The 25,068-nt window shown below is 49.1% G+C and overlaps 1 protein-coding gene across 10 annotated transcripts in view; it reads left to right on the top strand.

Annotated features, from left to right (window-relative positions):
- The window catches only part of RAP1GAP2 (RAP1 GTPase activating protein 2), a 211,556-nt gene that overhangs the window by 68,728 nt on the left and 117,760 nt on the right, over positions 1-25,068 (top strand). Inside the window, exon 1 of one of the 10 annotated variants that reach the window (XM_073235019.1) lies at positions 6,761-6,783. The exons of 8 other annotated variants lie outside the window; for them this stretch is intronic. Coding sequence is in view for 1 of the 2 variants with exons in the window: in XM_037022790.2 (XP_036878685.2) it covers positions 6,964-7,070 (107 nt within the window). In the remaining variant the exon portion in view is untranslated. Of the gene's footprint in view, positions 1-6,760; positions 6,784-6,873; positions 7,071-25,068 lie in introns of those variants that run through there. One more of the 10 variants, XM_037022790.2, reaches the window with a different exon arrangement.

Genomic DNA, 25,068 nt, shown 5'->3' with positions numbered 1-25,068 from the left:
TGGGGGGAGTTACGATAGTGGGAGTTAACTGGGGTTTTTCCTACGGGGGGAGGGGAGTTGGTCACCACAGGAGAGCTAATGTTACAACAGAAGTGGTACAGACTAGACAGCGGGAACTTTCCTGGTTGGGAGGGTGGAAAGGCCCCAGAAAGCAGGCCTGGTAGAAAGCGTGCACATTGTGGACACAGCTGCTAGGCCAGAGGCTCAGAGCTCAGCCTGGCCCAGGGAAGCTCCCGGAGTCTGTGTCAACAAGGAAGATAAGCTTTGTGTTTGTCTTGAAGGCTGAAAGGACTTAATATCAGAGTGGGAAAGATCCATTAACACATCAATGAGTTCGAGTCCACAGTCCTTAGTGAAGCAAACACTGTGGCTCAGCAAAAAGGCTTTGATTACACCCAGTAATAGGGGCAATTTCCTCTAGAAAGGAGTATCTAACCCCAAGAAGCAACAGGTAAGTTCAGACAACAGAAGAAAACATTAAAATTTATCAGGAATCAGCTAGATGGGGACTCACCTATGAATTTTCTGGTTGATGAGGCTAGTGAGCCATCTGCCATCCACACAGCGACCCTTGTGTTGTTCACTCAGAGGTGAAGTCATTGTCCCTGCCTGGTCTGGTCCCGGCTTGCACATTCTGCATGGCACCCCATTCCCATGGGCGTGCATTCGTGTGTTTGTGCACACACACACACGTACGTGCACACACACCCATGTAGTGTGCTGGGAATGCAAATGTACTGCAGAGACCCCTCAGATGCTCCCTCTGATTGTTGTCAAGCTTGGTTGCTTGATTTCGCAGTGAGCCAGCGCTGCGAGCAAGGACTCAAAACGGCACAGGGACAAAGGCTCCTTCATGAGTTCTTGCCAGCAGCTTTCCCAAGCATTCTCATTGAACATTTTTGGTAACATCCATCTTTTTTACTTGTAAAATCAATACATACTCCTTATACATTTATAAGTAGAAGAAGATCCAAAGACAACAGTGAAAATCATCATACTTTCCGAGATAATCACTTTTAACCTTTACCTACTCGGAACATTTTCTTTTTTTATTGTGGAAAATGTCAAACATACACAAAGTAAACAGAGTGGTATGGTGAACTCCCCACAACCATGATCAACATTCTGCCCTTCTTGTTTCCCGGTACCCTTACCTAGTTCACACCCCACCCTATTATTATTGCTGTTATTATTAATTTTGGTAATTTCGGTAATTTGGGGGGTAAAATGCACTTACCTTGAAATGCACAGATTTTAAAACATTTTTGAACAAATGGATTTTACCACCCTGTCCTTAAGTAGAACATCCCCATTTCTCTGGAAAATCCCTCACCCCCAGAGGCTAACGTTGTTCTAATGTTTTGTACCTCAGATTGTCTATTTTAGAACTTCATACAAATGGAATCATGCAGAAAGTATTTTTTGTATCTGCCATCTTTCACTCAGCATAATGATTTTTGAAATTCAGCCATGTTGTTGCGTGTATCAGTATTCTGTTCCTTTTATTGCTGAGTGGTATTTCACAGTATGGATATACCACAGTTGGTTGATGGATTGTCCAGTTTGAATAAAGCTACCCTGAACATTTTCATACAAGTCTTTGTGGACCATGTATGTTCATTTAATTCTTGAAAGCACACGAGGAAAATGGTCCTCTTGTTATCCCCATTTTATAGGCAACAAAACTGAGGCTCAGAGAAGTAAAATTTCTAGCCCAAGGTCATACAAATAGTAAAAGCTCAAGAGGGGATTCTGACTCAGGTTTGCCTGACTGCAGACTCTTTTAGTTTTTATTCCTCCACTGTGGTATCTTTATACCGGAGCTGTTTGGGGTCATTAAGTATAGGGACATATGGGTCTTCACCTTGATGGCCTTTTAGTTCATAGTTGAGTTTCAGCTCAGTATGGTAGTTGGTTTTGATAATAACGGCTGTGAGTCACCAAGAAAAGGTTACATTAAACCTGTCTTTAAAAAGGACAAAAATACGTAGAACATTTTAGAAAATTTCTAGCCAAGGTCATTACAATAAAAGCAAGCCAGCAAAAAAAACAAACAAAAAGTTTTGCTGCTCAGTGTTCTAGTTGTCTGGAAATCTCACTTAGGTGTAACACATCGTCACCCAAGGAAGCCAGGCACAGAAGGCGTTACTGGATATATAAAATAACATATAAATAATACATGTATAAGAAACCGCGCTGTTCTTTGTAGAGCTAAATAGAATCAGTTTTTGGAGAGTCTACTGGTTCTTGCTTTGAACGATGTTGCTAAGCAATGTTGCTAATATTATGGAAAGACAGCTTTCCTTCCCACTTTTCCACACAGCCCCAGAAACCCTAGAGTTGGAAGTGGCTTCAGCAGTAGTGGCTGGGGAGGTTTGGTAAACAGTGAGTGGGGGCTGGGGGACCCTGCGTGTGAGAGGACTGTGCTGTAGGCCACCCAGCTCTCGAGCTCACGGGCTCCTGACTCTCCGGAGTGACCCTTGGGCAGCCTCCGTGCAGTTTACTTCTTCATGCTCATCAGAAATTTGACACACAGAAGAGTCCTTTTGAATGTTCTATTGTGGGAAAAATTATAGTCATGCCACATAAGTTCATGGATTCAAAATTCCATAAATGAGCCAAAAATAAATATCCCAAATATTTTCAGTAACCTAAGAAATAGATGAAGAACTTAGGTCCCTCTTCTACCCCCTTTTTGTAGCCCCTGAACAGGAAATCAGCAAAGTTCTGATGGACATCGTGCCTTGCAAGCTCTGGGTGCCAAATGATGTGCAGCCCAAGGACTGGATGCCTGCCACTGAGTGGGATCTGTGGGTTTCCTCCGGAATGGTTTCCTTTCCCTGGAGCTCGAAATGCCACCCCAGTCTCTGAGATCTGTTTCCAAAATCGGAGCCAGATCCACTGTTCAGTATGATATGTATGGCTTCAGGAAAGATGGCTGAGCTGGGGTTCCTAAGCTTGTCTTCGAGCCCTCTAACCTGGCCTGGGCATGGCCTGTCCGTGTCACTGAAGGACCCTGTTGTAGTGGAATGAATTCCTTTGGGGGCTGGTGGGGCTTTAGGAGGGAAGATTAGGAGTTGGGAGGAGAATCACCGTGTTAGCAAAGACCCCTCTAGTGTGTGTGTCTCTCTTTTCAAAATAGAAATTGCCTCTCCACCTCAAATGACCTTCCCAATTTTTCCCTCCCTCCCCCTCGGATGGTATCCCCGAGATGCAACTGTAACGGAGCCCAGCAGGGGGCGCCGATGTACCTGCCAAGAATCAATGCCGGTCCCTTTACAGGTGTGAGTGCTCTGCAGAAGTGAGATGTGAGAGGCTTCTGGGGGATTTCTCCAAGCTGGTGTATATATAGGTGTGTCCCAAAGGCATAAGAGAGTGGGGCTGCTGCCCTGTCCTGACAAGGTCTAAAGTTGTATGTTTATAACTCCTGAATTGTGCCAAAGGTTGTGTGATCCATCAAGATGGCTGAGAATGCTTTCCTCTGTAGAAGGGGAGTTGTAAGCCATCTGAAGATACCTGGTTTTCATAAAAGGCTCCACCCTCCTGGCTCCAGAGCCCCTCTTGATACTTACCCCCAGTCCTGGCCAAGAAGGGTTGCATTCATTTTGTGGGGCAGTGGAGTTGGGGTGTGTGTGTAACACTTGCTCTGGGGTCTCTCTGAGACCAGGGCGCGGGTGGTGGGGCTGATTCCCAGTTCCACATGGATGTGTCTCCTGGAGTGGGTTCCCAGGCACAGAAGGCCCTTTTCTTCAGGACCAAGCATGCGTGTCTGTCTCACCCCACTGGCCCCTTAGGAACGGGATGTGCAGCTGTCTGCCCTCTGTTTATGATTAACTTTTTTCTCTCTCCTCCCCCACTCCCCTGATTCCCACCCAGGCCCCCTCAGCCTTTGGGTTTCCCCTGACTGGGGACAGAGACCCAGGCTGGCAGCTGCCTGGCACTTTGTTCTCAGCGACTGTGGGCTGGAGGGTGGGAGTTGGCATTGGACCAAGCCTTTGAGGTCCTGTGAGCTGGGACACTGCTGGGTGGGTTGGAATCTGGGAGAAGACCCCTTCTCTGTCCCCCGCAGTCCTCCCTGACCTCATTCCTTGGGGTCTAGATGTTTCTAGCCTTTGTGGTCTAGTGCAAAGCCCCCTATGGATGTGGCCTTAGAAGAACTTTGAGTATGTGAAAACTGTTCCCTTTCCGATCTCTTTCCAACTTTGTGATTTGTCTTCATTTGGTTGCAAGTGAGTGGCTAACGCCTAACACTTGTCTATTTCCTCTTTTAACAAAGGTGCTTCAGGCTCAAAGCCTTCCTTAGGTGACAGTGTTGAGCTAGAATTTAATAAATTTGTATTTGTTTTCGTGGTTGAATGGTAAATGGTAATAGATTTTCATTTAGGGTGGTAGTAATGTTTTCTTTTAAAATAAAGTAAAAAAGAAAGTTGATTTAATCAAAGCCAAATGATAAGTGAATAACTGAGTAGTACGTTAAGACAGGTTGTGAAGGTGGTATGTGAACCGTCTGACTTTGGGGAGCACTGGCTGGACCACATGGTACAAGTCAGCTGGGGAATGGGATTGTGGTGCGGTTTTGTGTTAGCCCAGTTTGTTATAGGCAAGGGTGGTCTTCCATTTCTTTCTAACCCTCATCTCTTGAACAAAGCTGGATGCATCCTAAATATTTAATAAACATTGGTGGAAGGCTAGCATAGGTGGCCATTACGTTCTTGCCACGGATGGTTTCTTTATGCTTTGGTGTTTGGGTGTGGGGTGTGGGGTGTGGGCAGAACGAAGAGCCCCCCCACCTGCAGGAAACTTCTGCCTCTTGGGCCCCAGCAATCTGATCAGGTCATGGTCTTTGGGGTACAACTTTCTTTCAGCCACATTAGGGCTGGAAACATCGTGGTTGTAGAGGAACTGAGAGTGCCTGGAGCCCCAGAACAAGAATGAATAAAGTTCCCTGCTTAGTGGAGAGATTTTGCACCTTCATCCCAATGCCCTGTTGCCCACTGATGCACTTGACCTGAAATATCGCCAAGGCAGTGGGGGATGGGCAAGAGCCCCCTGTACTGGTCTGGGAAGGAGTCAGGCCCTGCATGGAGATGCAGTTTTCCCCTGTGTGTGGGTACATAAAATACACCCCATGCTGGTCTAGACCTTCGGCCAGGACGCTGTCAAGCTCCCTGCCAACCCTGAAGTAGTCTGTCAGCTAGCCTGTGGCTTTGTGTACTGCCAGAGGCAGGAGAAACCCTGGGCTTGTGTGCTGGGGCTCTCCCCTCTTCCCCACAGAAGATGCTCGGATGCTTGGATGTGCATTTCCCCATTCTTTTTCCACAGTAATTCTCAGGTCACTGCTGGTGTAGTCCTTGCAGCCGTCAGCCTGGAGTGGGGCCTGGGTCACTCACTATCTGGCTATAAATAGATGTCCATGGCTATATCTGTGATCCCCCACCACCCAGGCAGGCTCAGGGGGGCCAAGGCCATTGCTAATGGATGCTTCATAAATAAACCAAGCGCATTTTGGCACTTCCCTGGTGCTCCCTCCTCTCCGCCTCACCTCCAGTGCCAGCAAGAGGCTGTGCCCACTGGAGAGGTGGAGTTGAGGCCTCAGGCCCTCGAATTCATTTACAGCCCCTGTCCCCCTCCAGCAAGGTCCCTTCCTTGCTGGATTCTCTGTGCTCCCTCAAACACCAGACAGTATAAAAAAACAAGGCAAATTGCCTCAGGGACCTCTGTGGCCCCAACAGAGTTGTTTCCAAAGATGGACTAATTGGTTTGTTTTAATTCCCCCCAGCCCTCTGCCTAAGTCCCTCCCTGGGCGAATGGAAGGAGAGACAAAGCCAGTGTGGGGGTGTGGTGGTGGTGGTGAGAGGGGGCTAAGCTTCCCAGAAGTGAATGGGGCTTATGAGAACCCGGGGCCCACAGCAGGGACCAGGCCACGGCCCCTTTCCCAGGAGCTGGCCAGTGACCTTCCGTCTTTCCGTGCTGAAGGGAAGACTAAGCTTGTATGCGGCAGCAGGAGCCGGCGAAGGACTGACGGGGCTGTGTGCGTGGCGCCAGCACTGGGGCTTCGGGTGATGGTGGGGTGGGAGCGCCCCACCTGAGCTTTCCTGGCAACCAGGGACACTCCTCCGCGGTGCAGCCGCCAGGAAATTGATCATTGACTCTTTTGTATCAAACTGCCCGGGCGGGGAGAGCGAATGATAACCGGAGCACCGACCCCAACCCACGCGGGCGCCAACTCTGGAGCAGACCCCGGGGCTTTCCCGGACCTGTGGGGGTGGGTGGGGGAGGGCGTCCCACCCGAGCCTAAACGCCAGGGAGCCGCGGGCGGCGAGGGAGGGGCGCGGGGCAGGCCCGCGGCGGTGCCCGCACACCGAGGCAGCTCCTTGTGGACTGAGGACGCGCGTTTCCTCTCGGTGCTTGTTTTTCGCTCTGTTTTGCAGACAGTGACAGCACTGGGGAAGTATCCCGGCGGACCGGGCTGGGAGGGCGCGCCGGCCTCCCTGGCCTGCGGAGGGAGCCCGGGCCGGCCCGCGGCGGGGAGGGAGCCGGGCGCCGAGAGCCCGCGAGCGCGGATCGCGAGCCGCCCGAAGTGCCCGCAGCCGGGGGCGCCCCGGGCCAGGGCGCAGGAGGCGGGGCCGGGGCGGGGTCCCGGCGCCTGCGGCGCGTCTGAGCCCGAGCCCCGGAGCCGCCCGTCCCGGCCGCGCCCGGAGCGAGCTTGGGAGATGCCGGTGCTGGGGGAGCGGGCGCTGGCCGCCCGGCGGGCTCCGAGGAGACGCTGAAGGTCGCCGGGAAGTGAGCGCCCAGTCACCTGACCCCCGGGGCGCACCTAGGCGGGGCGGGGCCCATGCGAGGCTGGCGGCCGGGGGCCGGGGCGCGGGCGCAGGGGCCGGGAGCGGGCGGCGCGGAACCGGGCCGGCGGGGGCGCGCGGCGGGCGGGCGAGGGCGCGGCCGGGCACCGCCGGCGGCCTCGCCATGTCCCAGCCGGCGGGGAGGATGCATTGCCGAAAGGCGGGGATCCGCGCCGCCGTGGTGCTCATCGGACTCCTGCACAAATCCCGAAAACAGAATAAAGAGAAAAGGTAAAGCTTGGCAGCGCCGCCTCCCTTTTCCCTCCGCGCGTGCTAAATCCCGGTTTTCTTTGAGGTGTACTTTTTCGAAAGGGCGTTGGGCTCCGCGTTGGTTGGGAAAAAGCCTCCGCTTCAGGCGCCGTCGGGGGAGCGAGTTCTGATCTTTGCTCCAGACACTGGCTGTTAGGAGAAAGCCCAGGAAGGGCATTGGCTGGGTCGCGGGGCGGCTGGGAGGGCCCTTGGGCTTCATTCTCAACAGAGGATCACCAAGTTCTCCCCCATTCCTGGCATTTGCGGTGCCCTTCCCGAAGCCTACAGCGCGGGTAGCATTGATCCGGCGACAGTCCCTGGCCCAGTCCGAGTGGCCCACTGCGCCGGGGATACCGTTTGCTTCTCTGCAATTTGGCTGAGCCCGTGAGGTGCGGGGATCTGCTTGCTTTGCGCACGGTGCCGGCTGGCAGGCAAGGAGCAAGTTTGGAGGCAGCTTCCCCCCACCCCCATCTCTGTCACTGGGTTTTTGTCTTAAATTTATCATCTTTCTGGTTGTACTCCCCTGATTGCTTCTGAGTGTTGAAAAACGTTCTGTCGGGCTCTTTCAGAAATACCCTGGAGAAATACCTCTCACCTATGGGGTGAGAGGTGTGGGGTTTGGGGGTGAGCAAAGGAGCCCCTGGGCCAGCTTCCTGGGCTCCAGCCCCCAGCTGCAGGCTTGATGTGCACAAGATCCCATGGAGCCACACTCACAGGCTGGCATAGCCTCACTCCTCTGCCCAGGGTACATGAGCCCAAAGTTTCCCAGCAGCTAGCCGACTGTCCACAGAGGTGGTGTGGGGATTTTGGGTAACCCCCAGCGGCTCTGCTGGATCCTAATTTCCAGAGGAGTTTCGGAGTGGTTAGTGCTGCACTCTGCACTGGAAAAGGACTAACACAAGGCCAGCGGAGCCAGAGACACCTGGGTGGTGACTGGTGGCCCCAGGGCTTGCCCAGATCCTGAGTGTGCCTGGGGTGGTGGCAGGCAGTGACCTGGAGCTTTCTGAGAGGCTGGCATGGGTTGCCCCTGTGGTATGGTCGTCTCCCCTCCCTCCTCTCCCCTTCCTATAGCGTAGCCTAATATGATGTTTCCCCCAGTATAGGATGAGTCTCCAGTGGCATGACCTAAGGTGGTTAAGCATGAAATAACATTGAGTCACCTAGTGAGAAAGTTCTTCCCTGTTCAGTTCTCTGCTAATCCTTGTGAATTTTTCAAAGGGGAGTTTCAGGCAGTGCTAGTCTGGCTTTAACACCTTTTTAACATTTGCTAATCTCCCTTTTATAACAGAAGAGGGAGCAAACCTCTGGCTTAGGGACTTTAAATGGGGGAACAGCACCTGCCTACAACTTAGGTGGTTTTTGTACTACTTATTTTTAGGATTTTCTCCTAGTTTTGGCTAGGGGTAGTTATTTTCCCCTTTGTGGTGGTGATATAAAGTATCAGTTTAAATTAAATATTAAATTACAAGAATGATGCTATATAATAGAAATAGTAGTAATAGTACAAATGGTATGGAATAGGGCAGAAATCCTGCAGGTGATTTGTGATGGCTGATGCTGGGGAACTCACTTGTCTAGCAGAAGGAACTGCAAGCAGGCTCTGTTCTCTACGAGTCTTTGGTTCTCTTCCATTCTCAGTCCTTTAGCATTTTATCCGTGGAGGGGGAATGAACAAGGCCAGTTTTCTAAAGTCAGAACCATATGAGATGGCTGTTCTGAGATGCCTGGGCCTCTTTTGACCCATCTGAAGGGCAATGTCTTGATGGGAAGGCAGGTGCATCAGGCCAGTCTCTGTCTCTGGATGTAGAAAGTGTGCTAGGGTAGGAAAGTCCCTGCACAGGGAGCTAAAGGTTCTAGTCCTGGCTCATCCCTTGACTGTGATGTAATAGTATGGATGCAGACTCCTCCAGCCTTAGTTTCTGTTTCTACATAAAAGGCTGGTGAGGCTCCAGTGAGATAACGTGGGTGCAGGTGCATCTGAGAGGAATGGGGTGCTGCATGAGGATGAAGAGGTTTGCTTAGAACTGCTCCTAGTCCCCCCTCCATGGGCCTGTGCCCCTGGGAACCCAGGTGAATGTCAAGGTAATAGCCCTACCAGTCATCAAGACTAGCTATGCATGGGCCAAGGAGGCAGCCAGGTGGGCACGGGCCAGGGCGGAGAGAGTTTAGAGGGATGCAGTGAGGCCCAAGGAAGGACCTGGGCAGGGGACGGGAAGGGATTGGCTAGGGTGAGGATGCCTTAGGCTCAAGGCATCTTGTCTTTCCTCCTGGATGTACTGTGCCCTTCCCTGCAATGCAGCAGACATTGGGGGCCCTCCCAGTCCCTGTCTTCATCCCATCCTGCTATTGTTCCTGCCATCCTGATGGCTTTGGCCATGGACTTAACTTACCTAAGGAGAGGGTGGGATTGATTTCATGTTGGTGCTAAATGACCTTTACTTCCCTTGCTGTAATCTGGAGTTTCTTTGTCTAAGTTCTTTGTCTAAGCATCTGACATCAGTGCAGTGCTCACTATTGACCCTTGCTCTGTGGGTGCTGGCCGTGGTGGGGCCTGGAGCAGGCTGCAGCTGCCAACCTCTCTTAAGTGCCCCCCCATGCTCGGTGTTAAATTCACTGAGTTTCTCCTTCCTCCTGCCTCTCATCACAGGACCCTTCTTCATCCTTCCCAGAGGGCTCCATCCAACCATTGATCTTCCTGGCACCTCTAATTGATAGACTTAATACAGATAACACTCTTGGCTGTTGGGCTTAAGAGATGAAATGATCCTATGTGGTACAGTGATGGCCTGGTGGTCCTTGTTATCTTCCTGCCCTCCCAGGCCATTGGAAATATTAGCATGCAGGTATGCTGAGGAGGATGATAATGACACAGGTATGTCAGGTGGGCCCAGAACCAGGAGACTCGGGCACCCTTGGTAGATCCTCAGGGCTGTACTTACAGTTTCAGCCTCAGTTTGCCTCCTGGAGAACTGGTGTAGTCCTCGTCAGTCTTGATCTGAGGACTTTCTGTGGGAGTTGGGGGATGACCTGGAGGTTCCGCCTTTTTCTGACCGTCTCCTAGGGATTCCATCAACTGGGATTCTGCAGTGGTATGTTTGAGAGCCTATTAGATTTGAGCCTGGTTCCAAGGAGGCCCCTGAATGGAGCCTTCCTTGGAGATGGCATTTTGGAAACCATTGTAATGGAGAGCTCCTTAAAGCATTTTGATTTTCAGAGCCTGCTCTCCTATAGACGTGGCACATCAGGGTGAAATCCAGAGCACCACCTCAGTGATGATGAAAGTGGGTAGGTCGGGCAGAGTGCTGTCCTGTGAGGGGGAAACAGGTACCTTTGGTGGGATGGACCAAGCCAGAGAAACAGTCAAAATATGTCCATTCTAAAAGGTGTGGGTAAAGTTGTGTGACCTCGGGTGTGACATTCTGAACTGAAGATCAGTTAGCATGAATGAAAAAGAAATCCTTCTTTTTCTTTCTTACACCTTCTTACAGAGGGTGGTTTTTTGAACCAGTCCTCACCATGGGGTTTATGAGAAAGGAAATATGGGTTCACTCATTTAGCAAATCACTAATAGCAGGTTCTGTAGAGGACAGTGCATCTAATGAATGTGATCCCTTCACGTTGGGTATAGGGTCTAGTGGGTTATTACTGTGTAGATTTCTGGAAAAAGCCCATCCCTAGAGTTCACAGCAATACCAGCTTTTTATTGTGGAAGTTTTCACACATAAAAAAAGTAGAGAGAATGGTGTAATATAATAATACAATACACAGTATCAGCCATTATCAACTCATGGCCAGTCTTGTTTCATTTATTTACCAACCCATTCCCCTACAATATTACCATTATGTCATTTTATTCTTAAATATCTCAGTATGCATCTGAAAGATAAGGATGCTTCTAAAAAACATAATACTTCCTACATTATCCTACTCCCCAAGTTAGTCATTTCTTATCATCATATTCAGTCAATGTTCAGATTTCTCTACTTGTCTCATAAAAATTTTTCAAGAGTCATGATTCAAAAAATCCAGCATGATTGGTGATATAAGTTTTCTCCTTCAACTCTTTTTTTTCCCCCTTACAATTTCCTTATTGAAGAAGCTGGTTTGTTTATCTTAGGGAGCTTCCCACAGTGAGGATTTTGTGGATGGTACCTCTGGTATCACTTAACATGTTCTGTTGTCCCCATGTTACTATAAATTAGTATTTGGTTTTTAGAGCTCTATGAGATTTGGGTTTTTTTTTTTTTTTTTTTGACAAGACTGTGCCACTGGAGATTGTCTAGTTATCTGATTTTGTGCAGTTGGAGGGCTGTGATTGATTTGTGTTTAGGGTTTGAAGGCTGGTATCACAGGGGACGTTTAGGTTCTGCCATGGGAGAGCCAGGGACAGCCCTGCAAGCTGGCCAGACGTGGGGTCTGAGCCTGTGAAGCATCTAAGAGTTCTGTTGTTGGGAGTCCCAGAATCCCAGGGCTGGAAGGGGCACAAGGGAGCTGATCTGCTCCCTGGCCCCAGAACAGATGGGTGCTTGTTCTCTTCTTAGGAGGTGGCTGGGTCCTGCCCTTTGTAGAAGGGCCTGTTACTAGCCCTCTCTTGTCTGATGTATGAATGCCACCCAGTTGGCTGTCGTTGCTTTAAAGAAAAAAACATCTCTCTTTAACCAGCTTCCTATTTTAAACCTCACAGAGAGTCTGAGGAGTTAGGCTCTTAGAGTTAAGGGCCAGAATTTTAGGCATAATGAGTTTATTTGAGTCCTTTTGAACCACATTTTAATCTCCTTTTTGGTCTCCTTGCTTCTTGTCCCTTTTGTCCATTCTCCTTATGGCGGCCAGAGTGGAGAGTTTAACATACAAATAAAGTCAACTATCTCTATCGCAGAAAACTCTCTGTAGGCTTTCCATCATGCTTTAAGTGAAATCCAAACTCTGAAGTTAGGCTAACATCCCCTGTCTGGGTCTTGGACCTCACCTTCTGCCACTTCCCTTCGCACTCACTGTAGTCACCATATGATCAACATACTTCTGCTGCAAAGGCCTTCTTTCTAGTTCTGGAATATGCCAAGCTTGTTCCTGCCCCAGGCCCTTTACACATGCTGTGTACACTGACTTAATGGAATGGTGCTTCCTCATCATCTGGTTCTCAACTCAAATATCATTTCCTTCAAAGGGACTCCCCTGACCATCCAAACTAAGTAGCCCACTCGAGCCATTATTACTTTACCTTGATTTATTTCCTCTGTGGTACTTACCATTATCTAGTTTATGAGATAAAGAACTTATTGACTGTTCCCTCCCCTAAAATGTGAGCTGAGAGCAGGGACTTAGACTTTTTCCTCTCTGGGTCCCCATTGTCCAGAATAGGAAGTGCTTAGTAAATATTGGCCGAATGAATGAAAGGTGCTCATGAGACTCAGTGACTCCCTAGGCAAAATGTGTGTATTGCCAGTTACCCCAAGGTCCTCTTAATACCGCAGTGCCCTCTGACACAGATATAAAGGTGCCCTTTTCTTGTCTGGAGTTTTTCCTTTCCCACTCCTTCCTTCTCCCAGAAGAAATTTTGGAGAAAAATGCAAGTGATTCCTCACACGTGCTGTTCTGTTGTTATTCCTCTCCTTTCCTGCCTCTGTGTGGTTTGAGGACCCATAGATATGAGGGTCCAGGCTCAGTCCTGATCATCCTGAGCTGGGTCTGGGTGCCAGGGCTGTCTTTACTCTGGATTCCTACATCTTGGGTCCTGGAGCTGTTGTCTGATAGGCAGAGGTGGGTTACATTCATTCAAGCCGAAGAGTGGTCAGTGGGTGTCTGAATTAGTGAACGATCACCATTAGCAAATTTTTCTAAATGCAGCTTTATGTCTTTGGAGCCTGCATGGTGCACAGATGGCTGGCTACCAGGATGTTGCCAAATAGAGGGCTTGCCAGACCTGCTTCGGTTAAACCAATGAAAATCACTTCTGTGCAAACGGGGGCTGCTGAAGGGCTCAGGAAGTTTCTCAGTCATTTTAAGCAGATGAGACCTCCTGTCCCCCTATGCCCTACCCCACAGTTCCTTTGCCTCCTCAATGTGTAAAAAGTAAATGAGGTAGGCAAGATGATTTCAGGTGGACAAGTGCTTTTTATTTTAATAGCTGTTTAAAAAAATGAATTCTGGCAAGTGATACAATAGTTGCATAACATTTAAAAAAAGTAAATTGGAGTAAAAAATTGCAAGTCAATTTAAAGAAAAGCATTAAGAAAAGGAAGTCAGGTGGCACATAGATTTGGGAAAAATTGGAAAGATGGTATAGAAATGCCTGAGGTTTTAGGGATGCTGTTGGTAGGAAGGGGGTACGTTTCTCATATCTTAACATGGGCCCAATAGCACCAATGTCCTGGGTTGCTGAAGGTTGAATGGTCATAACAAGCCAACACCCTTTGGAGCTTAATTTGTTGTGCCTGTGCTAAACGCTTACTTGCTTATCTGTCATAATTCTACCAATTATAATCTTTGTTTTCCAGCTGAGGGACAGAGGCTCAGAGGTTGAGGAGCATGCTTAGGGCAGAATCAGAGGTGAAGGAGAGATTTTAAATCAGGCCTGTTGAGGTCCCCAGGCTGTGTTCTTAACTGTTTATTATGTTATTTGGAACCCAGGATAAGCACTTATGTAGAGGCTGGCTTCTGAGAAGTGCTTCATACACGCCACTGTTGCCATTATTATGAATGTAGTGAAGCATAACATACATACAGTAAGGGCACAGATCTCAGGTGACTTCCACATGTGCATCCCCCTGTGTCGACACCTCCCAGATCCAGCTCCGGCACCCCAACAGGCTCCTTCCTGACCTTGCACAGTCCAGTTATACTCAATGTGGAGTCAGGCCCATGGCCTTGTCTCTGGCTGGTACCTGGGGTAGGCTTGACACCGCAAGGGAGGAGCACGTCTGGGATTTGATGAGTTGGGATTTCTGCGTGGGGAGCCCTAGTTGAACCCTGAAGAGGAAGGTGAAAGAATCCATGCTGATTTCTAGGGGTGAGTGAGCTGGTTTCACCTTCTGCTCTCCTTCCAGCCATGCTCAGTGGGAACCTGGAGCTGATGCTGTGTTTATTCACTGCCCTTGGAGCAAGAGGGGGTTGAAAAATTGTCACTTGCTTTTAAGCTTATCAGTTATGACCTCTTTGTTGAATGAAGGCTGACGCTCTGGCCAAGTCCTTCCCAGAGTCTTCTGGGGGTTAGCTGACTCTGCAGGCCTCACGGTTAGTCCACTTCTCCAAAGGCAGAGAGTGGCCAGAGAGAGAGCAACCCAGTGATTAGAGCTACCCCTCCCCTGGTCTTCCCCTCCTACCCCTTTCTCTGTTTCTTTACTGTAAAGCTCTTCACCAATCACACGGAATACACGCGGTCGAGTCCCGGTGCAGTTGATACCTGTTGTCATGAGCCCTTCCTCTTAGGGTAAAACAAGTCATAAGAGCCCCCAAGCAGAGCAGAGCATCCGCCTGGTTTACAAGACAGACCCCTAGTAAAGCTGGAGGCAGGACCTCCCCTTGTTTCCACTGTCTACACTGTCTTCTGCTGTGCCACACCACCCGAGACCTGTCAGAGAGCAGGGACTGCAGCTTGCTTGGTACCCAGGAGTGTGCAGTCTGAGGCAGGGGTTGGCAGCAGGCCCCTGCAGAATCCTCATATCTCAGGAAGTGTCTACTCTGTGCCAGGTTCTGTTTTAGGCCCTGGGATAGAGCAGGGAACAGCACAGGAACCAAGCCCTGCCCATTCTTGAGGGGCTTTGTTGGGCCCACATATGTTTTTCCCTTCTAAGCTGATGTTTTAGAATTGTAAGTTTCCATGTAGTGAATCTGTCTTTCCGTCTTCCCCCGAGAAGTCAGAAGCTCTGGCCATGTTGGCTGGGCCTGCCTTCTCACATCGCAACTAAGCTGCCAGCTGCCTGCTCAGTACGGGGCTGGTTGCCTCCTCCTCATTGCAGCACCCATACCTGGCCCCACCTGTGCCTCCTACTCCACCCCTTAGAGTTGGATGTACAGCTGGAAGCTGGAGGCTCCAGGTGAGGGAGCTCTAGGTGTAACCAACTGAATGTGGAGGCTGGGGGTCAAGTCCCAGCCCTGCATGCCCTTTGGGCTCCCTTGGCTTGGGGCAGGTCTGTCCTGATTGGAAATGAGAGGTCCTGGCTGCCTGGCTGGGCTCCCTGCAGGAGCTGGGCTGCAGAATGGCCACTTTTAATTTGCCTTTAGATGTTCCTCCTCCCTGCCCCTCCCTATTTGCCCCCAATTAAAAATAACAGATTGTGAGAGGCTATGCATTACAGTAGAAAACTCAGGAGTCACAAGAGAAGGGACAGCGATGGGCACTTGAACTGAGCTGTGCTCTGGGCATGGCACCGATCAAACCTCACTGATCTCGTTTCATTCCCTGCACGATGCTTATTCTCATCATCTGCATTTTCCATAGAGGAGGAAACCAAGGTTCCAAAGGGGTGCTGCCCGAAAGGAGTGACATACCCAGTGTCATTTGGCTTGTACTGTGGAGCTGGGATTCCAACCCAGATTTGTCTGGTGCCACATTCTTTGCCTTTCCTCCCATGCCCAGTTACATAGTGATCCTGGCCGAGTTACTTAACCTGTCTGCCTTTGAGTTCTGGTACCTATGAAGTGAACTGTAATGCAGCTCTGGTGTCTTGACACACATACCAGGTGTATGGAAAAGCTTCGAAGTATTGAAAACCAGAGTACCTTGGGCTGCTTTTGAATACTAGGCCTGAGCTGGGTTCAGGGGATGGTGGAGCCTAGAGTGGAAGAAGGGTCTTTAGATAAGCTGAGAGGTCTGGCTGCTGTTGTCACTTATTAGAACAGAAATTCCTGCTTCTCTATGAGAACCAGAAGGTCCCAACTGGAGCCCAGGTTACCTGTGCCATCTGCATTTTAATAGGACATTTATTTTAATAAGATTTAATCTGAGATGCAAAGGCAGAAACAGCGTGTAAATCAAGAGGTAACTCAAACAAGCTGTCTGAAAACTACATCTGCAAATGTGCCAGGAAGAGCTTTTGAGTGTGACATCCATGAAGGCCAGTTACTGACAGCTGAGAAGGACCCCCAGGGGCACAGCAATGCGGAGGCAGGACTCAGCCCTGGTGCAAGTGATGGGAACAGGGACACCTGGCTTCCATGTCTCAGTTCCTCTGGCCCTCCCCTTCCTTCTGGAGAGTGCTGCCACTCCGCTGTGCTACGTTTGTCCTCTCTTTCTCCTCCATAAATGCAAATACAGGCAGCAGAACTCCTTGTAAATGGGTTCTGTTCCAAACATTCATTCATGCTGTTTCAATTCACTTCCATCAAAATTTGTGGAGTGCCAGTTGTGTACCAGGCACTGGACAATAGAGTACAGGAGGAAAATAAGACACCCTCCCTGCCTCAACCAGCCTGTGCCTCAGAAGAGACCAGACATGTAATATGAATTGATTGGTGCTGGAGAAGAGGTACAAGGTGGCCCGGAGGTCAAAAGAAAGGAGGGACCACCCAAGGAAGGCTTCCTGGAGTTGGTGGCATTTGAGGTGGGCTTTGGAGACCACAAGATTTCTGAATGAGAAGATGGAGTGGGGAAGTACATTTTAGTCAGATGGGACAAGGTACGTGAATGAATGGAGGCAGGAAGAGCAGAGCACACGTCCAGAACCCTGCTGGACCGTAGTGTGGGTTTCATGTTGGGGAATAGTGGGAAATGAGGCTGTCGAGGTCGCCTGAGGCCATTTTGTGGTTCATGTTGAATGTCTCTGCCTCCTGCCCTCCCCAAACTCACATGGCAGTTAGTACCCCAGCTAGCATAGAAAAACAACCAGTCAGTATTACTGACTGAATAGAGTTCTATATGATAGAGATGAAGTAAGAGTTCTGTAACATTTGTTTTATTACAATTCTATTTAACCAGTGGTTTGGGAATAGAGAGTCTTTGCCTTGGGGGTGGTGGGTAGTACCCCAAAAATGACTCTTCTGATTAGGAGTTTAGCTCAATTAGGAATCTTTTGGTTATAAGCAACAGACCCCAATTCAAATTAATGAAAAAAATAAATGCATTGGTTTATATAACTGGAAAGTTCGAGGGGTGACAGGTTCAGGTATAGCTGGGTCCAGGTGCTAAGGATATCCTTGGACACTGGTTCTTTCTCCCTATCTCTAGACTATGCTTTCCTTTGAGTTGACTTTGTCCTCAGATAGGTTGTCCACAAAGAAAGACGATGGCTGCCTCAGTTCTGCTAGTTCAGCAACACCAACAGGAAAAGCAAATCTGTTTCCCAATAATTTGAGCAGGAGTCCCAGGAATGACTTACACTGGACACCATGGATCTGTGTCTGTCCCTGAACTTGGCTGGAGGGATGGGATACACTGATTAGCTAAGTCTGGGACTGACTGCCCACTCCTGCTTCCAGAGATGGAGTACTTGTACTGAGAGAATAGGAGGGGTGATCACCCCAGGAAACTTGGTGTGTTGCTGTCCGAAGAGCAGGTGATGGAGGCTGGGCAGGAACAGCTGTCCACTCTGTGGACCCTGGCAGTTTTGTTGTCTTGTCTGGGTTCAGTCTCGTCAGCTTCACTGGTGGCTGCGGCTGCTGGCACTCGCCCAAAGACAGAGGTGCCTCCTCCACCTCAGCTGTGTGAGGGCTTCTCTCCTCCCTGATGAAGTGCACTGGATTCCCAGCCTTAGTGAACACACTCCTTGGACTGCCTTTTCCCCGAGTCCATCCTGAACGTTGAGGCGTTCATCAGGCAGATGTGTGAGTGCACTGGACCTCATCTGGGTGGTGAGCCTGGCCTTGGTCATGGTTGGCCCTCAGCTCTGGGGTTGGTAATGTTTCCCCATCCTCTTTTGCTGATACTCTGTGGGACCCAGTTGCCCCTCAACTTAGAAAGTCTGGATTCCTTGCATACAGATTGCCGTATCCTCTGGCCGCCTAGCCAGTGGGTGCTCTTGGTTACAAAGCCTTGGCTGGGAGTGGGGGCTGGCTCTTTGTGGTCAGTCCCCTTGCTGGAGGCCCCATGGACATCTCAGGGATATGAGAGGTAGGGGCCCCTGATAGCAAGGGCAGAGGGGCAGCCAGAAGATTCATGGAAAAACCCAAGGGAGGCAGCACCGTGTGTGATCCTAAACGTATATGCTGTTCAAACTGTGGCCCCTCAGTTTTCCTATCTGTGAATTGGGACCAGGACTAATGAATGATTTTCACTTGTTCTTTAATGGAATTATCTGTGTGAACAAAAATCTTATTTGGCAATTCCGCTCCTAGATATATACCCTAAAGAACTGAAAGCAGGGACTTGAACAGACATCTGTCTACACGCCCATACGTATAGCGGCATTATTCACAATAGCCCAAGGTGGAAGCAACCCACGTGTCCTTCAGCAGATGGATGGATAAACAAAATGTGGTATATCCATACAGTGAATATCATTCAGCCATAAAATGAAATGGAATTCTGATAAAACATGGATGAACCTAGGAAACATGCTAAGTGAATTGAGCCAGACACAAAAGGACAGAGATTGCATGACTCCACTTAACTTGAAGTGCCTAGAATACGCTAATTCATAGAGACAGGAAGTAGAATAGAGGTTACCAGGGTCTGAGTGGCGGGGATTTGGGTGGAGTGGGGGGTGAGAGTGGGGTAGTTAGTGCATTTAATGAATACAGAGTTTCTGTTTGGGAGGATGAAAAGTTCTGGGAATGGATAGTGTGAGTGGTGCATGATAGTGAATGCCACTGAATTGCACACTTAAAAATGGCTAACGTGGTAAATGAAAAAAACATTATATCCTGGAGGAGAGTGTTTCCTAGTTGAAGATGGGGGTGGGTGGGTGGAGGTGGCTCTAGCCTGGTCTCTATGAAAACTGAGGTGCATTTGGAGTTAGAGGGCCTTGGGGACTCAGGGAATTAACAGCCCTCCCTTTTCTACAGCCCATGTTCTGAAGCTGAGGGTCTTGGCTTCACCTTTGAAGGTCTCTGTCGCACACCCACTGACTGTTATATGTTGCTGGGAGGGTCAGCCCCGGAGCGGGTGCTGGGGGGCTGGGCCACCTTGTGTGAGCACTCCTTTTGTCCAGACATTTTTTCCCAGGGTGGCGGGCTCATGCACAGCCATATGCCAGGGCCTTACGGGGCTCTCCTTGGAGGCCTAGGGGACTGGTGCTGGGTGGGAACTTCGGGGGTTCAGCATGGGCTCTGGGAGGAGTGTGGAGATGAGCGTCCTGGCTCTGGGCCGATCTTTAGACACAGACCAGAGCTTGTGGTCACATGATGGAAGGCTTGGGTTTTGTGCCCACATGGTGGATACTCTCAGTGACCTGCCAGCAGCCACCTCAGGATGCACTGACCATGCAGAACGGGCTTCTGGGGTGGACATCGGTGCTGTCCCTGACCACTGCATGTGCTCAGAACCTTCCTCTGAGTATTTTTTGAGTTGCTGCTTGCCAACCTGATTTTTTAAGGAAATGTTTATTATATTTTTAAAATCCATGTTCCTTGCCGAAAAATTGGAAAACACAGAAAAGTACAAATACTAAAATAAAAATCATCTGCAGTCTCAGATGGGGAATTGCAGAGATAACCACTATTAACATTTAATATACTTTCTTCTGGTCTTTTTTCTATTCGGACACATAGCCTCCCTCACAATATAGTTATAGCTGCATCTACATCTGTTTCTCTCTAACAAAATTGGGACTGTATACAGTGTATTAGTCAGGACTCTTAGGGGCAAGTGACAGAAGCCCAGGTTGAATTAGCCAAACAAAACGGGAGGGGGATTTATTGGCTGGCATAACCCATCTGTAGAAAAGGCTGGGCCTTAGGAACAGCTGGATCCAGGACCAGGAGCAACCTCTCTTTCCCTGTTTTCTGTCAGCTCCATTCCCTTGGGCCATCTCTCCCTGTGATTGCAAATGTGGTCTTAACATTTTAACCCCTTTTTCCTTCAGAGAGGGAAAACTCCTTTCCACTGGCTCCAGGTACTAAGGAGTCTGATTGGCCTGGATCACATGCCCATCTCTACCTCAGTCTCTGTATGGGGGTGGGGAACTATGATTGGCTTAGCCTGGGTCAGGGGTTCATTTCTGCTGCTGGTGTGGATATTGTAACCACAGGAGTCCTTTCCGGTGGGAGAGGAGTGGATCCCTAAAGTAAAGGTGGGGAGTTTTATTAGCAGAGGAAGGGGTGAAAACGAGTTGGGTGGGCAGGCAAAAGCCATAGACAAAAGCTGCTTTGGCCCTAGTTCCAGCCATGGGGAGCTGGCACATTATATTGGGTGAGCACATGGGTCCTCATTCTCATACCACTTTAAAGGGCGTTTATTTGGTACCATCCCACAAGCCGTACATTTTGGCACCTGTCACCGTTATGCATGCATATCCCCTTTGACCAGTGAACCTTCTTTGGGAATTTACTTCGCATGTGTATTTCCACATATATGGAATGATGTGGTAGTACAGGGTCACTCACCACAAAATTATTTTAAATAGCAAAACATTGAAAACAACCAAATGCCTATCAACAGAGAACTGGTTACCTAAATTATTTCACATTGATGACATGGACTACTTTGTTATTTAAAAAAGAATGGTGAATCAATGATACTTAAAAAAAATAAAAAAGAATGGTGAAACTTTCTATGTACCAATAAAGTTCTCCCAAGATGCTTGGAGTAAGGAAATGGAATGCATAGTATACTATCTTTTGTGTTAGAAAAAAGGATAAATAAGACTCTTATCTTTGTGTTGGCTTGTATTTATAGGTGTGTGTGTATGGCTTCTGTATGTGTAAGAAGTATTTCACAGCCAGGTTTGATGCAAGGATAAGACAAAGCCTTCTAATAAATGTCGGCTTTTGAACTACACCAATGTGTTGCTCATTCAAAAATCAACACATCAGTTTCCTTTTGGAGTGATGAAAAATTCTGGAACGAACTTCTGTGGTGGTGACTGTTGCACAACATTGTGAATGTGCTTGAAGCCACTGAACTGTATTTTTTCAAGAAGATGGTAGGCTTTATGTTATGTTTTTTTTTGCCACAATTTTTAAAAAGTGAGAAAAAAGTCAACAGACCAGCAAAACACCAAAACAGTGGAAGAAGTTAAATCTCACACACACACACACACACACACACAGAGCAAAACTCAAGCATGTGAGCCTTAGACAGCCTGGGTTCAAATCTTCGCTTCGCTACTTTCTAGCTCTGGGACTGTGGATAAGTTACTTACACATCTTAGAGAATCAGTTTCATTTGTGAAGTGTGGATAATAAAAGAATCTGTATTCTGAGGATTGAATGAGAGGTAAAGGATTTAATTTGGTGCTGGGGGAATCATGGGCCTCCCTGTGAATTAGCTCTAGGGGGGTGGATTACAACTGAAAAAGAGAAAGGTTATAAAGGTGCCCAAGTCAGGCTATCTCCCCTCCGGCTAGCTGGGACATCTGCATTTTAATGGAGACTCTTCAAGTTTGAAAACATTCAAGACCTAGAGGGAGGCATGGTTGGAATTTCAGAAAAATGTATAGCTCCTATTTGGGGAAAATGAAGTCTTGTCTTTTTCTCCAGAGAGTTAAACTTTTACCTTGTCCTCACCTGTGGCCCCACGTTGTTGAGTTGGAAGCATGAGTGCAAATGACCTGCTAATGGGAAGAGGGGAGGACGTGAATTAGGAGAAGGCAGAAGAGCAGGGCTTAGACCCAAGAATGACAACAGTCTGATCCTACTGAGAGGTCCCAGCCTGAAGGTTTGAATCTGGAGAAAGTGAGACAGCTTGAAAACAGAAGAGCCGTCAACCCTCCCAGCCTTTCTCAGCCTCATATCCTATGCTTTCTCTGCTCTCCCTGACAGCAGAACTTCTAGAAGACAGTCCCTGGCTTTGCTCTCCACCATTCCACAGGGGCTGCTTTGGTTATTGAATTCAATTTAGAAGCATTTGACATAGCTTAATACTTCTTCCTTCTTAAAATACATTTTGCACATGAAAACTCACCCTCATGTTTTCCCTCCATCTTCTGGCCAGTCCTCCTTGGTCCCATCCTTCTCCTCTGACTAACTAAGGTATGCTTCTGCCTCAGGACCTTTGCACCTGTTCTTCCTTCTGCCTAGAATGCTTTCCTCCCAGATACCCTTATCACTTCATCACTGCCCTCAGGCCATCCCTCCCATGTCATATTCTTATTGGGGTCTCTGATGACCTTGTTTAAATTTGCTGTGCTTTATTATTCTTCAAAGCATTTGTCACCACTTGACATACCTCATATTTAAAGTTTTTACATTATTAAGTGTTTATTATCTCTTTTCCCCAGTAGACCATAAACTCCTTGAGGGCAGGGGCTTTTGTCTGTTTTGTTCACTGTTTTTATTACATAGAGTGGTGGCACACAGAAGTTGCTCAGTAAAAATGTAGTCAATGAATGAAAGAAATCTAGTCTTCATAGTCGAGGGTACGGGGGATGCCTCTTCAAGCCTTTATGTATGGGCTTCTGATCAGATTTACATTTCACAGGGTCCTTCCAGCTCCTGGGGGAAGAGGCATTGGAGTAGGATGTGAGGGTGGGATTATGGAGTTTGATTAGGAAGGTGTCAGAGGCTTGGAGATGATGGTGGAGAGGGCGATGGAGGAATAGTGGTGGACCTGAGAGAAATGTAGGAGGCAGAGTGAAGGGACTGTTGAGTGTGAGAGCTGTGCTTCTCAAACTTATCTGAGTGCACAGGTCACCTGGTCATCTTGTCCAAATGCAGATTCCCATTGGTAGGGCTGGGATGGGCCTGAGACTCTGCATCTTACACCAGCTTCCAGGCAATGGCCCCGCTGTCGGATGACACCTTGAGTAGTAAAGGGGTCGGATGTTAGTCTTCAGGCAGGAGGAAGAGTCAGGAATGCTCCATGCCTTTGAGAGATGACCCAGAAGGAGGAATAGATTTTGGGGTAACAGTGGGGTTGCCTCTGGACTGTTTGGGTTTGAGGCACTGTGAGGTCCTGAGTGGAGACGTCCAGGCAGCAGGGTCTGAAGCTCAGAGGAGAGGCCTGAGCTGGAGCTAGAAATCGGGAGGTGCCGGGTGGGCGAGACGTCGTGCAGAGGGGGCCTCTGCCTGTCAGCACTCTCTGGAAGCTGTAGTGCTGCCATGAGAGACGGGCTGCCAGGGCAGGGGCATCGGTTAAGGCCCCTGTGGGCCGTGGGGCAGACGTTCCCTCACCAGACTCATACGGCTCTGACTTCACTGATACAATAGCCTCAGGAAGAAATGAGCTTGAGCAGAGCCTGTTGCCCGGAGGCAGTGGCCAGCTGAGGGGTGTGTGAGGCTGCTCTTGTTCTCAAGGAGGAGGCTGGGTGGTCTCTGGTTTTGGTGCTACAGTCACAGTGAGCCTGTCCTGGAGCATTTGGGTGGCCCTGCTGTCCAGGAGCCCTGTTGTGGACCCAGGTGGACCTGGGTGTAGATCCTACTTAGCCACTTGGTAGCTGGGTGACCTTTGGCAAAGCACTTCACCTCTCGAGTCCCGTTTTCTCTTCTTATGATGAGGTGACAATAGTGGTGATCAAGGGTCAGTGGCATGGTGTGTATAATCATCTGCAGGGGGTGTGGTACGGTCAGGATGGGCACTTGCCTGCCCGCTGCCTTCCTCCCTGCCTCCTTCGGGGACCTAGCCTGGCCCCACCCCCAAGGTCCCTGTGTCTTCTTCAGTCCCTCTCCTTGGCTTGAACCCTCTCCTCCCACTCAGCTCAGCCCTGGATCTCTGTTGCTCTGAATCCTGCCCCTGCTGCCGTCCATGTGTTCGGGGGACCTCTGTCCATTCACTTTTCCCTGCTGAGCCTGACTGTAGTGCTCCCCGGGGGTAGTGTCATCATCTGTCAGCCTGTGTTCCACATGACACTTAGGTCCTTGAGGCTGGGTCACTGCTGAGCACCTCGCAGAGGTGAAGCGGGCCCAGTCTCCGCCTTTGTGGAGCTCGCAGTCCAGAGGGGAAGACGGCCTCTGCGGTTGGGGGGTTGGCCGCTGTGACCACGGGATAGGGTGCCTCGGTGGCAGAGAGCACAGTGGCCCTGATCTAGTGGGCATCGCATCTCATGGGAGGGACATTCCAGCCGAGACCTGGGGGATGAATAGGACACAGGTAGCCCCAGCCTGGAGGGGGATGTGGATGAAGGGAAGGGTCTGGACAGAGGACTCTGATGTAAGGAAGAGGGCGGCTCAGTGGAGGAACTGACAAGTTTTGTGGGGTTGTGGGGGCAGATGAGAGGAAGGGTAAGGGTCAGGTGAGGCTGGATGGGGCAGCCAAGGGGCCCCTGAAGGTGTGTTGAAGAGTTGGCTTTGACCCTGACAGTCATGGGGAGCCCCTGAAAAGAGGGCATCATGATTCAGTTTGCATTTATTTTTCACCTTCATTTTTTTAATTGTAAAGTACATGTAACATAAAATTTTTCATTTAACCATTTTAAAGTGTGCAATTTGATGGCATTAAGTACACTCACAATGTGGTGCGACCATTGTCACCATTCTTCCCCAGAATGTTTCCATCACCAAGCAGAAGCCGTACCCATTAGCAGTCCCTCCCATCCCTCCCTCCTGTGTCTCGGGGAGCCACCAGTCTCTCTGTCTCTGCATTTGCCTGTTCTGCGCATCTCCTTTAAATGGAATCATAGAATAACCATGTAATCTTTTGCTACTGGCTTCTTTCAGTTTTCGAGGATCATACATGTTCTGGCATGTACTAGTACATCATCCCTTTAAGGCTGAGTAATATGTGTGTGGATATGCCATATTTTATTTATCCATTCATCTGTTGATGGACACTAGGTTTTTCCACCTTTTGGCTATTGTGATTAGCGTTGGTTGCTATGAACATTTGCGTACAAGTTTTTGTGTGTATGTGTTCATTTCTGTTGAGTTTATTCCTAGGAGTAAAATTGCTGTGTTTAACTTTCTGAGGGTACCCCAACTGTTTTCCAAAGAGGCTGCACCATCATACATTCCC

This window comes from Manis javanica, chromosome 4 (genome assembly GCF_040802235.1).
Source record: "Manis javanica isolate MJ-LG chromosome 4, MJ_LKY, whole genome shotgun sequence".
Taxonomy (NCBI): domain Eukaryota; kingdom Metazoa; phylum Chordata; class Mammalia; order Pholidota; family Manidae; genus Manis; species Manis javanica.
The sequence above is the reverse complement of the archived record's forward strand: the minus strand, read 5'-3'. Positions and strand labels throughout refer to the sequence as shown.